Source organism: Bos taurus, chromosome 10 (genome assembly GCF_002263795.3).
Source record: "Bos taurus isolate L1 Dominette 01449 registration number 42190680 breed Hereford chromosome 10, ARS-UCD2.0, whole genome shotgun sequence".
NCBI classification, from domain to species: Eukaryota; Metazoa; Chordata; class Mammalia; order Artiodactyla; family Bovidae; genus Bos; species Bos taurus.
The window spans coordinates 81977231-81994970 of record NC_037337.1 but is presented as its reverse complement, the minus strand read 5'-3'; the positions used below and the strand labels follow the sequence as shown (position 1 = coordinate 81994970).

Here is a 17740-nt window from a genome sequence, read left to right as displayed (position 1 = left end):
AGAATCTCCCTCTCAATAAGGAACAGTTCATTTGCCAACTAGTTAAAAGCATTGCTTCTTCTAAGCAGGAAAGTCAGTATTTTGGATCCTCCAAATGCTACGAGCAGAATCTAAATCAAATATGAGCAGCACATCTTAGAATGGCCTTAGTTGCCTGTGGTCCGCAAAGCTGACCACTAAGTGCTGAAGAATCCAAATGTGAAATATTTAGTCTTGGGAGCTTGGGAGAATGGCTCCTAATTCTTTTGTTTATTGGTTGAGAGAAGTGCTTTGCGGGTAGAGAGATATCATAAAGGCAAGAAAGAGCTTAGAGCTCAGAGCCAAGAGGCCTGGGTTCCTGCCCTGATTCTGCTCTCAGGGTGGGGGTCGGGGGGCTGAGGTTGTCATGGCTTTCAGGAAGTAGTGTAAACTGATGAAGACAAATACATTCTGTGCGATGATGCATCTTGCGAGCTCCACGGTGGCTCTGCAGGCAGCTAGGCGGGGGAGAGGCTGAGCTCAAGTTGAGCAGGGTGCTTTCCTGCAGGGCTTCTCAGAGCCTTTCCTGTCATTATAATGACAGGTGATATTTATTAACCACTTACTGTGAGCCATCACAGTGCTAATGACTTTGAAAAAAATTTTTGTTTTCTTTTTTGTATTCAACTAACCATGTTGATCGCTGTGTTTGTGTTTTTAGCCCTGCCTGCTCTGATTGAGTAACTCTGGGTACTCTTGATCTCTGTTAGTGATACTAATCACTGACCTTGCCCATTACTAGCCACCAGCTACATCACAGTCTGGACTTCCCCACCCCGCTTACCCCCTACCACCGCCACTCCCTAACCCCTACCCCTGCCACAAGGCCTTTCCTTTCTCTTTCTCCTGATCTTCTTTAACCTCTTTCCGCCTCTTCACCCCTGTCTCCTTTACAACTCCTCCATGATTTTCTTAGGGCTGGGCTTCAACATCGTCGGTGGGACAGATCAGCAGTATGTCTCCAACGACAGTGGCATCTTCGTCAGCCGCATCAAAGAGAACGGGGCTGCGGCCCTGGATGGGCGGCTCCAGGAGGGTGATAAGATCCTCTCGGTGAGAACTGGCTTCCGCCTCCTTCACTGTCCCTGGCTCCTTAGGCACTAGTGCCTAACCCCAACCCCTTCCTTAGGAAGATTCCTGCCTGCCTTTTTGGATCTGGAAATACAGTAATTCCCTCACAGACAAACGTGTTCCAGTCTGAGAGCGAGTTCATAAGGCTGATTTGTTCGTAAGTCCAACAAAGTGAGCTTCGGTACCCAGCTAACACAATTGGCTACATAGTACTGTACTATAATAGGTTTATAATACTTTTCACACAAGTAATGCATTAAAAACAGAAAATGAAACATTTTAAATCTTATAGTCCAGTACCTTGAAAAGTAGAGGAGTACAGCAGCTGGCATACAGGGGCTGACAGTGAGTGAACAGGGAAGCAGAGTTATTGGAGGAGGAGAAGAGGTGGGAGATGATAGAGCTGAAGGATGCTCAGCTATCGGAGATGGAGGGCAAGCTGCAGTTTCATCAGGCCTTTCGTGACTGGACATTCGAACACATGCTTGCATCTTTAAACGTTCATATGTAGGGGACTTACTGTATCCAGATTGCAGAGTTTGGTAAGAGGGACCTCGATCAGTTATCTTTAACAGCCCTGCCATAGAGCATGGAGGATAGTACCTCACGCAATGGAGAAGGCAAATTAAATCCAGAATGTGAGGGATTGGTGTGTGGGAAAGGGACTTAAAACTCACATTTTTTGTTGTTCTCTACTTCCTTTTGTTGATTAAACACACTAAAGTGAGTCTTGCTTTACTCCAAAATTGGAGATAAAAGAGGAAGGTAGAAATTGGGTCCCTTTAGACTCAAAGACCCTTTCTAAACTCATTATTTAGAGGAAATTTGGAATGCAGTCTGATTTGGTTATCTGTCCACCGTGCTCTGACTTCACCCTGCTGATGTCTCTAAGAGGGCATTGACTACATGGTAACCATTGATTTTATTATTTTCTGAAAGTTCGTCAGGGGCTCAGACTACATCTTTTTTTAACCATTTATATTCTAGCACAGTGTTTAACATATATATTTAACAAATTAACAAGTTAAGAAATTTAAGAACACCCGGAAAGGTTGGCTGATCTAGAATATAAATAATAGCATCATGGATGGTAATACGCCATTTTAATCCTTCTCACTGATTGTTTTGCCTCTTTACTGTCTCCTAGGCCCTGTTTATTCATCTGTGAGGTAAAGATAATAATAATCTACCTAAGTTTAGAAGCAGGTTATTTCTTATTGCTCCTAGGAAAAAGACAGTCTAAAAACATGAAGTCAACTCGAGTGATGTGTTAAGGAAAACTTGAGAATAGGTTGTTAAGATTAAAGTGTAGCATGTGGTTGGAGACTATGCAGTGTAATGTTTTGATACATAACTGCATTCTCTTCAAAATACTGGGAACTAGACTTCATGGTGAAGAGGGACTTGAAAAAAGTAGGGTTAAGAAGAGAGTCATTATTCAAAAGGCTTTGGTTAAAGATAAATCATTGAAAAATGAGAATAGTTTAAAGGTTTTGAGCATTCTATGCCAAGCAGTATACTGAGAACTTTAAACTTATTTAATATTATAGCAACCCTACGAGGTGGGTATAATTGTTATGCGTATTTTGCAGCTAAGGAAGCTTAGTGAGGTCAAACAGCTTGCCCAAGGTCATATAACTAGTAGATGGCAGAGGACTTGGTCTGCAAATTTGGAACCTCTACTCTTAACCCATACACTATATTGTCTCCTAAAAGATAAATGAGGAGCTGGGGTTCTTTATCCTAAAGAGAAAGTTGCATGGTGAATTAGTAGAGTTTATGTATGGTTTTACATAAAAACTGAAATTAGTCTTTTCTATTAAGGGTAAAATGACAGAACAAAAGGACATACACCTCAACGTGAGAGAATTTATTAGACCTGAGCCAAGATAAAGGAGCCTTTCGTACGTGAACCATCACCTCAGAGAGAAAAGAAATTACTGGAAGGTCACTCAAGTGTTTTTAAAAGATATGGTAGGAGATAAATGTCAATGAAGAGAAAAGTAGATGTCTAAAAACCTCAGCTCAATTGTCTTTAAAATTTATAGCAGAGAACTTGACTTTATCAAAATATAAAAAATTTATTATAAAGATCTCTTGTAAGATATAAAACATTGCAACTATATATAAGACATATTCCAAAGAATGATTTAAGTTTATGTTCTGGCCAGATAAGGAAGAGGTATATAAAAGAAGGGAATAGAAAATGCCAGGCAAACAAAAGGCAAAAATATAAGACAATATTCTTACCTGGAAAATTCCACGGATAGAGGAGCCTGGTGGGCTATAATGCATGGGGTCACAAAGAGTTGGGACATGACTTAGCAACTGAGCACCCATGGTATCTCACTATTGTTTGGGCTTCCCTGGTGGCTCAGTGGTAAAGAATCTGCCTGCCAATGCAGGAGATGTGGGTTCAGTCCCTGAGTCGAGAAGATCCCCTGGAGAAGAAAATGTCAACCCACTCCAGTATTCTTGCCTGGGAAATCCCATGGACAGAGGAGCCTGGTGGGCTACAGTCCATGGGGTCACAAAAGAGTCAGACACGACTCAGCGACTAACCACAGCAACAACCCTCTTCCCTTCTTCACCATACCTCAAGGAATACAGTCACCCTCACCACAGGGTCTCTCTTATTCTTTGCCTTCATCATAAGACAGATACTGAGAGAAATAGAGAAGACCGAAGAAAAGACAGAGCTTATACAAGAAGAAAAGGCCAGCGTGTTCTCTGTTCTGTCTAGGGCCACATTCTTTGTCTCCAGTTCCCCTTCTAAGAGTGTGCTGCAAAACTTAAATTCTAGATCCCGTTTCTTAAGAAACATTGCCTCACCATCCTGTTCCCTCTGTATCCTTAAGTGTACTTGTTAGGTGTTAACCATTAACTGGTTCCACCTGTTCTTGAGCTTGCTTTATCTCTTTGATGTACTTAAGTGCTCATTTATAATTAACTTTGGAGTCTCTCTAAAATGATGCTAAATTATTTATTGGCCTGTATTCCCATTTGTTCTTTAAGGACTTCCATATTTTCCTCACATGGTTATTTGCCCATGTTGTAAAATTTGCCCCGACTATATCTGGTGCTAGGTAATCAGACTAAGAATATGTCCTTTCTTTAGTATATATTCGTTTTTGGTAACTAATAGAAGTATCGTTAAATGACCTAGATTTCATGTGAGTAATTATTGACTATTAGTTTAAAGCTTCCCTGGTGGCTCAGATGGTAAAAGAATCTGCCTGCAATGCAGGAGACGAGTTTGATCCCTGAGTCAGGAAGATCCCCTGGAGAAGGGAATGGCTACCCACTCCAGTATTCTTGCCTGGAAAATTCCATGGACAGAGGAGCCTGGCAGGCTACTGCCATGTGGTCACAAAGAGTCAGACATGACTGGGCAACTAACACTTTCACTTTTCACTTAGGAGATCAGTTGGAAACTAGAAACTCTCATCCAGTCAGTTACAGAGACATTGAAATATGCAGGATCCTTTAGACAGAGTACCTCTAAGGAAAAGTCCTTGTTTTCTCATCTCTGTTAGCACCATGTACACCTGTAGCTGGCACAGAGGAAGTATCTAGTAAGCTAGCTGCTCTGTGAATGAAGCTCCGTCACCTAGGAGCTTATTGCAAATGCAGAATATTAGAAATGAATTATAACATAACTGACTTTTTTGGTTTGACTTTATTAATTGGAACTACATAGTTTTTTTTTCCTTTACTGAAAAAAGAGGATCCCTCCCCCCAAAATGTAATTCATTTCAAGATTTGGGGGAAGAATTAAATTATCCAGAGTATAATCTGAGATCAGTGCTTACTAAATTGAATCCATTCTTTCTCTATATCTTACACATCTGCATTTATATTATCCTATAGTTAGCACTCCAGTAACTCTTACATTATCCTAAATGTTAGATTATCTTAATGCCGTCCAAAATTATTAATCATCCAAGAAGACTTATTTTAACTCAGTTTACTCCTTTTCTAAGGCAGGAAATGGGAAACTCATTTTTAAATACTGATAATCAGATCAGATCAGTCGCTCAGTCATGTCCGACTCTTTGCGACCCCATGAATCGCAGCACACCAGGCCTCCCTGTCCATCACCAACTCCCGGAGTTCACTCAGACTCACGTCTATCGAGTCAGTGATGCCATCTCATCCTCTGTCGTGCCCTTCTCCTCCTGCCCCCAATCCCTCCCAGCATCAGAGTCTTTTCCAGTGAGTCAACTCTTCGCATGAGGTGGCCAAAGTACTGGAGTTTCAGCTTCAGCATCATTCCTTCCAAAGAAATCCCAGGGCTGATCTCCTTCAGAATGGACTGGTTGGATCTCCTTGCAGTCAGCCATAGTCAAAGCAAAAAATCATATGACTCCCCATCGGTTAACTAGAATACCACAGTCTTAACACTGATCATTCAGTTAAAATTTTCTAGCATGTTGCAAATCTATCATATCTCAAGTTTAATACAACTTACAATACCATGAGTTAAGGAAACTGAAGTAACAAGTTTAGCAGTATTCTAAGATTTCTCAGTTGAATAGCTCTTGGTAGTAAAATTGAGGTCCAAGGACCATCTGCCCATCACCTGGCAGTTTATTACAAATGCAGAGTCTCAGGAAACAGCCTGTGGATAAATTTTGAGAAGCACAGCTATAGGCAAGTGTTTTTCAAACATTTCAGATTATGACCTGTAATGGGAAATGCATGCACACACACATAAGCAAAGTTAAACAAAATAATACCTGTCTCTTCTGTATGTGGTGCATTTTGATATGTTGTGTTTTCTAATTTATTTAAAATTATTTCTCGTATTTAAAATTAAATTCTAATCTTGACCCACTGGATTGACTTCACTATCTTTTGTAATGGGTCAACAAACCTGTCTTTGGAAAATCACTACTCTAGTAAATGGAAAATCATTGATGGAGTCTGGATGCATAGACTGTGGATTAAGTAGGGTAAGTAGACTGGATGTGAAGAAAGCTTCAAGCAATTTAGGTTAAAGCTAACTCAAACTTCAGAATCACCAGATTACTAGAATAGGGCCTAATAAATTGCACTTTTAACAAATTCCCAAGTTAGTGCTTCTGGTCCTGAGACCATACTTTGCGAACCTTTGATTTATATTATTAGGTTGGTACAAAAGTAACTGCAGTTTCAAACCATGAATTTTAAATCATTATAACTAGGATCAAACACACCTTTATTAATCAAAAAGGAACTATTACAATCAACACATTTTTGCCAATGAGAAGTTTTTTTATTCCTGTAGGGTAAAGATCTATACTTTGGGATTCGATGAACTCTTGGAAAGCATTTTCTGCCTCTCTGGTTGTGGAAGCGTTTTGCCTGCAAAAAATTGTTGAGATACTTGAAGGGTAGTCAGTTGGCGAGAGGTTAGATGAATATGGTCCATGAGGCAAAACTTCATAGTCCAGTTCGTTCAACTTTTACAGCATTGGTTATGCGATGAGCAGTTGGACATTGTCATGGAGAAGAATTGGGCCTATTCTGTTGACCGATGCCAGAGGCAGGCATTGCAGTTTTCAGTGCATCTCATCAATTTGCTGAACATACTTCTCAGATGTAATGGTTTCACCAGGATCAGACCGGCCTCAAACCACCAAACAGTGACCATGACCTTTTTTTCGTGCAAGTTTGGCTTTGGGAAGTACTTTGGAGCTTCTTCTCAGTTCAGCCACTGAGCTGGTCATTGCCAGTTGTCATATAAAATCCACTTTTCGTCACATGTCACAGTCCGAGAAATGGTTGGTTTTGTTGTGTACAATAAGAGAAGACAACACTTCAAAAATGACAGTTTTTTTGTTTTTTGGTCAGCTCATGAGGCTCCCACTTATCAAGCCTGTTCATCTTTCCAACATGCTTCAAATGCTGAATGACCTTGAATGGTTGACGTTGAGTTCTAGGACAACTTCTTGTGTCGTTGTAAGAGGATCAGCTTCTATGATTGCTTTCAGCTGGTTGTTGTCAACTTCCAACGGCCAGCCACTGCACTTCTCATCTTCAAGGCTCTCGTCTCCTTTGCAAAACTTCTTGAACCACCACTGCACTGTACGTTCATCAGCAGTTCCTGGGCCAAATGTGTTGCTGATGTTGCAAGTTGTATCCAGTGCTTTATGACCCATTTTGAACTCAAATAAAAAAATTTTTTGAATTTGCTGTTTGTCTAACATCAATCATTTCTATAGTCTAAAATAAATATAAAACAGTAAGTAATAAGTCACTATTAAAAGAACATAAAGCAGGAAATGCACTTTAAATGGTGTAGAGCATAGCCACATTTCTTTAAGAATGTATCCCAATATCAAATGGCAAATTTCCACAGTGTAGAACCACAATTACTTTTGCACCAACCTAATAGGATGGCAATAGAGTGGATTCCACATATATTTGGGAGTAAAATCTACAGCACTTGGAAGTTAGTCTGTATGAGCTGGAATCTGTAAAAACACTTAGAGGAGGTAAATATTAGAAAGTAAATTCAGCTTTAGAGAGATGCATACTTTTCAAGAGAGAAAAAATCAGTTTTATGGAGCTATTTTACCTCCCACATACTTAGGCAAAGGATGAGAAATGATTCTTTAAAAATGAAATTACCTTTGCATTTCTAAAAGGCTTTTTTTTAAGTGATTAGAATAACTGACCTCTTAGAATACCTTTAGAAAACTAAGAGGGTTGAAAGGTAATATTGGCCTGTGCCCTTCTTTTGTCTGATGTCACCCAGTGTCTTTCTTCCCTGTTGGCAAAAGGAAGCTCACATGAGGACCAAGATTACACTTGCCTTCCCAGCAACAAATGCTAAAGGAACTTCTCGAAGCAGGGAAGATACCAGAAACTTAAAACAACCTTTTATATATATAGTTTTGATACAGAATTGTATCAAAACTTCATGGGAACAGCAAACTCTAAAACTACAATAGATACAGACACACACACGCTCTCTCACACACAAGAGAAAAAAAGAAAAAGCAATCCAAGCACAACACTAAAGATGGTCATCAAACCACAGGAGGAAAGAACAAGAGAGGAATGTAGGAAGAAGGACCTAGAAAAACAAACCGAGAACAGGGCCTCCTTTGTGTCTCAGTGGTATTTAATCCACCTGCCAGTGCTGGAGACATGGGTTCGATCCCTGGTCCAGGAAGATCCCACATGTGTTGGAACAACTAACCCCATGCGTCACAACTATTGACCCTGTGCTCTGGAGCCCAGGAGCCAAAACTACTGATTCCGTGCTCTGCTGCTCAGTAGCTCCAGTTGTGTCCGACTCTCTGCAACCCCAGGCATTGTAGCCAGCCAGCCTCTTCTGTGCATGAGCTTTTTCAGGCAAAAATACTGGAGTGGGTTGCCATTTCCTCCTCTGGGGGATCTTCCTGACCCAGGGATTGAATCTGCATCTTATGCGTCTCCTGTACTGCAGGCGGATTCTTTACTGCTGAGCCACTGGGGAAGCCCATGCACCACAACCCCTGAAGGCCTCACACCCTAGAGCCTGTGCTCCACGACAAGAGAAGCCACTGCCGTGAGAAGCCCTCACACTGCAACTAGAGAGTAGCCCACGCAGCAGTGAAGACCCAGCACAGCCAAAAATAAATAAATTCTTTAAAAAAAAAAAAAGGAGAAAGCAGCACTAAGAGGATATTAAGAAACCTTAAGGGGAAAGGAAGGAAAATGGAGAGAATGTTTGTTGTAAGTTCTCAGTATTCTCAAGAAAGATAAGACAGGGATCTGCTGAGAAAAGAGATGGAATTGGAGTTTGATGGTAGGAAAGGTCTTGGGAACAGCTACCCGCTACATGTGTATTAGGGAGTTCACCCGATGAGAAGGGTTGTAAAGGTACAGCAGAAGCCAGCTCGCATGGGTCTGTGGTGGAAAATGTGACTGTGTATCTTTCTCTCGGAATATTGAGCTCACTGATGACAAGGAAAAGAAATGCAGTGTGTTGCCCAGGACTGGAAGGATGGTAGAAGATCATGGTGATAAGGGATTCCAGTAGTTTTCCAAATGCCTTTTTGAAATAGTAGGAACTCCTAGATGTGTAAAAGGCATTGATGAAAATGCAGAGGAGATTTTCAGAGGTATAGGAAATATGGAGAAAGTAGATTTTTTTATCTTTTTTTTTTTTTTTTAAGTTTGAGATATTGGAGCTGAAGCATCCCTAATGTTGAAGTGGAAGGCTTATGCCAGTTGGTGACTAGAATGGAATAGAGCTGGAATCCTTCAGTTTGGAAAGGTAGATGTTAATAAGGCCAGAGTGATGATGGAGTTATTCAGTAAGAATATTGACGGGGAAAAGACTGGAGGGATAGTTATGAACCTCTTGGAGAATAGAAACCGTGACAAGGAGGATGAGAAGGTTGAATAAGTAAATGACTTGAGCTTCAGCAGAGGAAAGAAGAGTTGGTGGGTCAGGGCAGAGGGGTAATAGTGCAGAACGAGCAGTAAGAGGCAAGAGCACCTTAGTGTTCTTCCAGGATATAAAACCCCTTAGCCCTGGCTTCTACAGTTACTATGACTTTGGGTAAATTACCTAACCTTGCTAAGCTTCAGTTTTTTTTTTTTTTTTTATCGATAAAAATAACGTCTACCTCATAGGATTGTGATTACTCAATGAGATAATGTATGAAAGCATGTAGAACAGAACCTACCAAATAGATGTTCTTGCTGCCATTGCCAGGTATAAAAGCTATGGAGATTTTACATAAAGTGGGCTACGCAGTATCCCTTGAGTACAGCATAGACTAGATATCGCTCGTGGCCAGTGTCACTCCTGACACTGAGAAGTGTTGATAGCAGAGTCCTTCGCATCTCTTACCTTTAGGTGGTAGGACTCAGCTTCACCAAAACATTTTTAGAAGTTTGTATCATCACAGAAACATGGTTTTTAGTAAATTTGAGGAGGATAGGAATATCCAAGGAATCAGTGGAAATTGTTCAGAATAGAACAAAAACAATAGAAGAGGCTAGTCGATTTATACCACATGAGACTAAATTGTGGGAGAGCTTCCTAGAGTTACGTTTCTAGAGCTGAAGCTGGCCCGGCCATGCCAGGGATTAAAAATATAAAGGGTATAGAGTGGTAACCTGGAAGACTGGTAGCTTTGAAGATGAAAAAGTTATTCTGAGTTCTAAGTAACTTTACCCCTTCTCCTAGCCCTCGGAATTGTCTCTGTTTTTAAATCTGTGGTCGCATGTAAGTAAATCTTTTGACTTATGAGAGTTCACATTCTGTATCTTTCACTACTTTTCCTTGCTGTTTTTGGCAGGTCAACGGCCAAGACCTAAAGAACCTGCTGCACCAGGACGCTGTGGACCTCTTCCGTAACGCGGGCTATGCTGTGTCCCTGAGAGTGCAGCACAGGGTAGGTGTCATTTGCCATCACCAGGTTTTTGTGACATTGTTATGAATTAATTATGTGGTGTAATCTTCAGTAGTGTGTTTGGCTTTTTTCCTTTCCCTCTCATTCTTTTGAAGGGATTATCTGTACATAGGCAAGGGTCTTCTGAGACTTCTAATCACTAAAGGAAATTCATAACTACATTTGCAACCCGGTAGCTTCAAAGTAATGTGCCCTAAAGATAAAGCTTGACAAGCAAATTAAAATAAATCGGGGAAAATATAACCGGGCCAATTTTATTTCTTAGTAGGAGAGGAAACATATGTCTTCCCTTGAACATTTTTATTTATGACACTCTTAAGTGACAGAGGTGGTAGGTTTTTTGATATATACTATGAGCTTTTCCCTACCATCATCATAAATGCTTTTCTTATCAACTTGGGGATCCTCTTGACCAAAGCCCTAGTGCTCAAAGGGGAGCTCCAGGAGAAAAGAAATGAGATTCAGAATTTGATCAAGACAGCTACCTATCCCTATATCCTCTCCTAAGTTCCTAGTATTTTATCATTTGCATGATAAGAAGAAAAGCCTGAGTGGACATAATCCTGTAGCATGAAGGACTTTGGAATGCACTTATAACACAGGTTCATTGTGTCTTTAAAGTTGCTCCTTCTTAAATTGATGCTGTCTTTGCCTCACCCAACTCCTGAGTGAGGCTTCAGAGACTGAAGAATTCAACAGGAGATAGTGAAAGAAGTGGAAAGGGCCCAAGGCATGAAAGATACCTGAGAAAACAGCCAGGGTTGCAAGCAGAATCTGGGCGTGATGGATTAGAAAACCAGGTCAGTAGGAGACATACTAGTATTCAGCTGCTTCTGCCTTGGCCCTTCTGTGTTTCTAAAGCATGGGAGAAAGTATTGATCTGCAACAGATAAAGGCAAGCAAATATAGGCATACAGTCTAATATGATTAGAGTTAATTTTGAAGGCATGTGAGTTCATTTTTTAAGGAAACATCCATAAATAACTCCAAACAAAACAGATTGTTCTGGTCAAGGAACTGGCCTATAAAAACCGTGTCTTTCTATTGAGTATGTTCTCTCAGGACATCTCATCAGGAAATGAATGAAAGCTATAGAGGGGATAGAAGATAGAAAAGGTAGTTTTTTCAGTCTTGTCTTTCAGATTGAGGGGTCAGAGTTTCATGGACTAATGAGATTAAATCTAACTAAAACAAGACGGCTTCACAGTTACCAAGTTATCTATTACCAGTTAATGTCAATCTAATTCGAAAAGATACATGCCCGCAACATTCATAGCAGTGCTGTTTACGATAGCTAAGACGTAGAAGCAACAGTGACAGATGACTAGATAAAGAAGATACGGGGTGTGTTTGTATGTGGTAGTGGAATATTACTCAGCCATAAAGAATAAAATATTGCCATTTGCAGCAACATGAATAGATGTAGAGATGATCATATTAAGTGAAATAAATCAGAGAAAAACAAATACTGTATCATATCACTCATATGTGAAGTTTAAAAAAAAAATGATGCAAATGAACTTATTTGTGAAACAGAAATAGACTCACAAACATAGGAAAAAATTTAGGGTTACCAAAAGGGATGGTGGAGGCAGGGGAAGAGATAAATTAGGAGTTTCAGATTAACATATATACACTATTATATATAAAATAAATAATAAGAACCTTCTGTATAACCCAGGGAGCTCTATTCAGTATCTTGTAGTAACCTATGATGGAAAAGAATCTGAAAAAGAATATATTTATGTATATACTAAATCACTTGGCTGAAACCAACACAGCATTATAAATTAACTATACTTCAATTTTTTTAAATGGTTTTTTTAAAAAGTTGATGTTAAGAAAGGCTACCTTTTTCAAAATTGACTGAAATGAAGAAAAATTACCAGCCTCAAAAGGGAATGTTTTGGCAATGGAAAATTATAACTGTTAGGATCTGAAATTTTTAAATTTATTTACCTTTGAATCTTTTACCTCCATTCCATATGTTTCACCTTTATCTTTGCCTAGTATTACAGAATTGGGGATGAAGGACAGGACCCCAACTTGAGAAGGAGTAGGTACCTTTCAGGAATTGAAAAATATTTCTAAGTAATGGCATTGCGCCTGTCCCATTGCTCAGATCTGCTGTTATTACATGCTGACTACTGATAAATCTTTCTCGATAAACATTTCTAGAAAGATGGACACCCCTGCCCTTGCCCAGTAATTTCCAGGCTTCCTATAGGATCAGTAGGCTTCATTTCATATCTTCATTTTCCTGGTATGGTATACATATAGTTTAGTGGAGACAGTGCAGAAATAGAAAGAGGTTATCTGACTTACCCTTGGGTCCCTTAGGTCAGTAGCACAGCAAGGTTAAATGCCCTTCCATCAGACTGACTTTGTTTCCAAAGAATCAGTGGCATTGATGTATCAACTCAGGATAGAGAGAGGACACCTTCTGTTTGGTAGTGCTAAGGGCTTACAGCTCTGAGTGATACAGAGACTGCTGATCCAGGTAATGTGTCACCTTGGACATTGCAGTTGTGGTAAACACACATTGTCACTAGAGTTAACATTTTTCTTTCCCTTCCAGTTACAGGTGCAGAATGGGCCCATAGGACCTCAAGGTGAAGGGGAGCCAAGTGGTATTCCCATAGCTATGGTGCTGGTGCCAGTGTTTGCCCTCACCATGGTAGCATCCTGGGCCTTCATGAGATACCGGCAACGACTTTGAAAAACTTGCTTTCTTCCTGTGCTCCCAAAGAAGAAGATACATTTCTCTTTTTCTCTCACCCTCTCCTGCCAGTCTCCCATAACTTTCCCTCTACATAGCCAGCTCATGATTTCAAGAGACTGCTACCCAACCAGAATCTTGCTGTTCGAAATCTCTGAATCCTCATTTTCTCATGGGAGAGTAAAGGCAGTGTCTGAAGGAAACCCAAAAGAAGGACTTGCCTAGAACAAACGAAGAGTTATATATTTTACTAGAACCGCCAATAGAAGTTCAGCTACAACCCAAAAAATGGGAAAGGTCTAGTCTTCCCATCACCCTGCAGTATTCCTTTTTTTCTTACCTGGCATGCATCAAAGGCCAGCTGTAATAAGAGGAAAAAAGGATTTTTCTCTTTAATGATCTTCCTTGGGAAGTTTTTGTGGCCTTTTATTTAATTTCTAACTATTAATACCTACTTGGGCACCTACTTTGTATCAAACAAAGATGAATGAGAAGAACATTTCTACGTTTTAAAACAAATATTATATATACAGACACACACATATATATACATACATATTCATGTATGATGTGATAATAGTGATGCCTTATGGAGAATTAAAGAAGTGGAAAGCAACTCCAGTTTCTAGGTTTCTGCTGTAAGGATTAAGTGATAGTCTTCAATGGAAGAATTCAGGATGTAGCAAGAGTAATAGAGTAAAGAGGATAGCAATCTGAGTCTTTTAAAAAAACGAAAACTAAAGCAACTAATTAAAAATCTTAGAACACTATTTCTTCTTCATAATACCTGTGGTGACAGCTGAGGTAAAATGCCATAATCCAGCTTTGTGCAAACAAGTCTTTAAAAAACTTGGGAGAGGTAAACGTAAATCTTACTAGTCTCTGGACTACTCTAGTGACTCTTTTGGTACCTTATAGTCCTGTTAAAGGATCAACTGGAATGGCTGTAGTCAGAGCTATGAGGCCAAACCAACCCAGTGAAAAAACTCAGGCCATCTACCAGTCTTTCCTGTTTCTGTTAACAGGCAAACTCAGAGAGAGGGACTGCTCCCCAGCGGGACGGCCATGAAATCAGCTCTCCTTCAATTCAGTTAAGTTGAAATGGTTTGGATTGCTGATTTTTCTTTTTTTGAAATTTTCTAAGCACTGGTTATGGCTTTTAATGAATGAACTATTTTGCAAGGAAGAGGAAGAAAGTTTTGTTTGTTTTAGGGGCTCTGGAAGTTTGGTTTATGTTTTGTGAGGAAAACTTATGGATGAATGGATATTAGGGAATATCAAGGGCACTAATGAGGTGGGAACCCTCCTGTTCTTATGGTATTGAAGGTTGATTTTAAAGCACTCATGAGAGCTGAACCAAGGCTAGTTTTCTGGCTTAAAGAAAATCATTTCCATCCTCTACGTATACTTGGCAGGCTATAGGCTTTACATAATCTTGGCAGCAAGAGTATGAAAACTTTCCCTCAGGATTCAAGAAGGCAGTTGTGCCAATTTTTAGCATGGATAATCTGATAAGAATTTTACAAATGTCTGTTGGACATCAGGTTTGTTACGACTTTTACAAAGAAGCAAAATACATAGCCTCCATCCTGAAGGGTTTTTGTTTTTTGTGTTTTTTTTTTGTTCCATTTGGGAAGAGAACACTTTTACACATAAAATAGTATACAATTACCTCCATAGACAGGGCAATGCAAGTTAGGGTCAAATTTATATTGCAAACAACAAAAGGGATGGTTACTGAGAATTGAGGCAATTGAGAAAGTTCTGTGGAGGAAGAGGTCAAGTTAAGTACCCTTGAGTTCACAGTCTAGTTAAGAGAATTCATAAATAGATGAGAAGTTAAAAGTATATCATAAGGTTAAGTAATAGTTGAGAACAATAATAAAAGAAATGGCACTATTCAGAATATGATGCAGCAACAAAGATGTGCACTTTTTTTTTTTTTTAAAGGAATTCAGAAAAAGAAAGCGGTTGATGGCATCAGGCCAGAGTGGAAAGAGAAGGCTTTTAAAACAAAATCTCAGTTAAGACTTTGCCTCTGGGTCACCTATTTGTAGAAGAAGAAACTTTCTGTAAACGATCCTGAGGACTTCTGCCTTCAGACCTGACAGTTGAATACCTCTGAGACTCAACTTAGACAACCGCAGTCATAGATTCCATGGAGAAACCCTCACAGTATTCCACTTCTCACCTCAACCAGCCCCACTGTGGAGGCGCAGCCTCAGGTACCCTTCCTGTGTTGGGAGGAATGTACAGCTGCTTCTGCAGTGGGCCTGCTTTCCTCCCAGGATTCCTCTCACGGTTTAAACATTAACTCCTGAGAGGACCTTGAGACATACAACGGGAAGCAAGTGGCAAGCAGGATGGAAGGCTATTTCATCTTTTGTGTGTTGGTATATGTAAATAAAAACACCTATCACATCATTGGTAGAAGTTTTGCTTTGATAGTAGGGATTCTGATATACTTTAATAATTCAGGTTTTCTCTGGAATTGTATTCAAAAGTCAATAGGGACTTCTCTGGTTGTCCTGGTTAAGAATCCACCTTCCAATGCAGGGGACGCAGGTTTGATCCCTGGTTGGGGGACTGAGGACCCTCCTGCCTCAAGGCAACTAAGCCTGCACCACAACTACTGAGCCCAAAGTACGCTAGAGCCCGAGAGTCACAGCCAAGACCAGATGCAGTCTAATTAATTAAAAAACAAAGATCAATATATTAAAAGGTTTAGGCAGGTATGCTACTTAAATTATACTGATTTCTGACTTTCTAGATAATTATAAGTGAAGGATTGGAGTCCATTGTAGGTCATTAAAACATTCATGCTCTTTGTAGATCAAATCTAACATTTCTATCACTTTATCAGTTGTATCTAATATTCCTCGCACCTAAATTCTATGTTCAAAATGTTCAAAGTTCTAAAGATTGAAAGAAAGTATCTTTTAAGACATTTACTTAAAACACTTCTCTACATTTATCATCCTATGTTACATATACAGTTCTAATGAGACATTGTTTGCTTCAATTCAATTATCTTTTCCTGCCAAATTTTAACCAGTGCTATTAACTTATTCATACCATCTAGCCATGTGTAACAGAAAAAGGAAATGAATGCCTGTTAACTGCATTCTCTGCCAGGTGCTGAATGGTAACACTGTTGATGCCTCACAACTGTGAGATCTGCTGCTGCTGCTGCTAAGTCGCTTCAGTCGTGTCCGACTCTGTGCGACCCCATAGACGGCAGCCCACCAGGCTCTGCCATCCCTGGGATTCTCCAGGCAAGAATACAAGTGGGTTGCCATTTCCTTCTCCAGTGCATGAAAGTGAAAAGTCAAAGTGAAGTCGTAAAGTCGTGTCCGACTCTTAATGACCACATGGACTGCAGCCCACCAGGCTCCTCCATCCATGGGATTTTCCAGGCAAGAGTACTAGAGTGGGATGCCATTGCCTTCTCCGGTTGTTAAAAAGACAGTAAAGTAAAGAGAATAAGTTGCTTCCTAAGATTGCATAGGTGGTAATAATAGAATCAGGATTTAAACTCAGGACTTCAGGTGCCACCACCAGTGATACTTCCTTACTGGCTGCTGCTAAGTCGCTTCAGTCGTGTCCGACTCTGTGCGACCCCATAGACCGCAGCCCACCAGGCTCACCTGTCCCTGGGATTCTCCAGGCAAGAACACTGGAGTGGGTTGCCATTTCCTTCTCCAGTGCATATGAGTGAAAAGTGAAAGTGAAGTCGCTCAGTCGTGTCCAACTCTTCGAGACCCCATGGACTGTAGCCTACCGGGCTCCTCTGCCCTTGGGATTTTCCAGGCAAGAGTACTGGAGTGGGGTGCCATTGCCTTTTTACTGGCAGTGGTTCTCAAAGTGAGGTCTCTGGACAAAAGTATCAGCATTACCTGTGAATTTGTTAGAAAAGCAAATTCTGAGGGAGGTGGGAGGGGGGTTCAGGATTGGGAACACATGTACACCCGTGGCGGATTCATGTTGGTGTATGGCAAAAGCAATACAATATTGTAAAGTAATTAGCCTCTAATTAAATTTAAAAAAATAATAAAGATAATCTTAGAAAAGCAAATTCTTGGGCTCCACCCTAGGAGTCAGAAATTTAGTAGGGCACCCAGAAATAAGTTTTAATAATCCTTCCAGGTAACTTGATTCACACTGAAGTTTGAGAATCACTGCTCTATGCAAATAGTCGCCTTTTTCTCAGGTTAGAATCACCTGGAGAGCTGATAAAAATTCTCACGTCCAGGCTGCACCTAGATCAATTAAGCGGAATCTCTTAAGGGTGGAAACAGGGCAGCAATAAAACAGTTCATCAGGTGATTCCACTGTGCAGTGTCAGGAAAAAAAAAGCTATGGCATTTAAACCTAGACTCTTTAAATTATTACATCCAGGCATTGCTCCAGCCCAAAATAAGAATCTCACTCAGGCCTTTTTGGAGCCCAGCCCTCCATTAGCTTATGCCTCAAGTATAGATATGAAATAAGAAGTGGAGCATTCTTTGGCTGTTGATTTGTTAGGGACTGACCA

The 17740-nt window shown here is 40.2% G+C and overlaps 1 protein-coding gene across 1 annotated transcript in view; it reads left to right on the top strand.

Annotated features, from left to right (window-relative positions):
• Positions 1-13822, top strand: part of SYNJ2BP (synaptojanin 2 binding protein) — a 39433-nt gene extending 25611 nt beyond the window's left edge. The window contains 3 exon segments of the mRNA NM_001035355.2: positions 935-1071; positions 10374-10469; positions 13066-13822. Coding sequence (NP_001030432.1) covers positions 935-1071; positions 10374-10469; positions 13066-13206 — 374 coding nt within the window. The 3' untranslated portion in view covers positions 13207-13822.
• The last annotated feature ends 3918 nt before the right edge of the window (positions 13823-17740 follow it).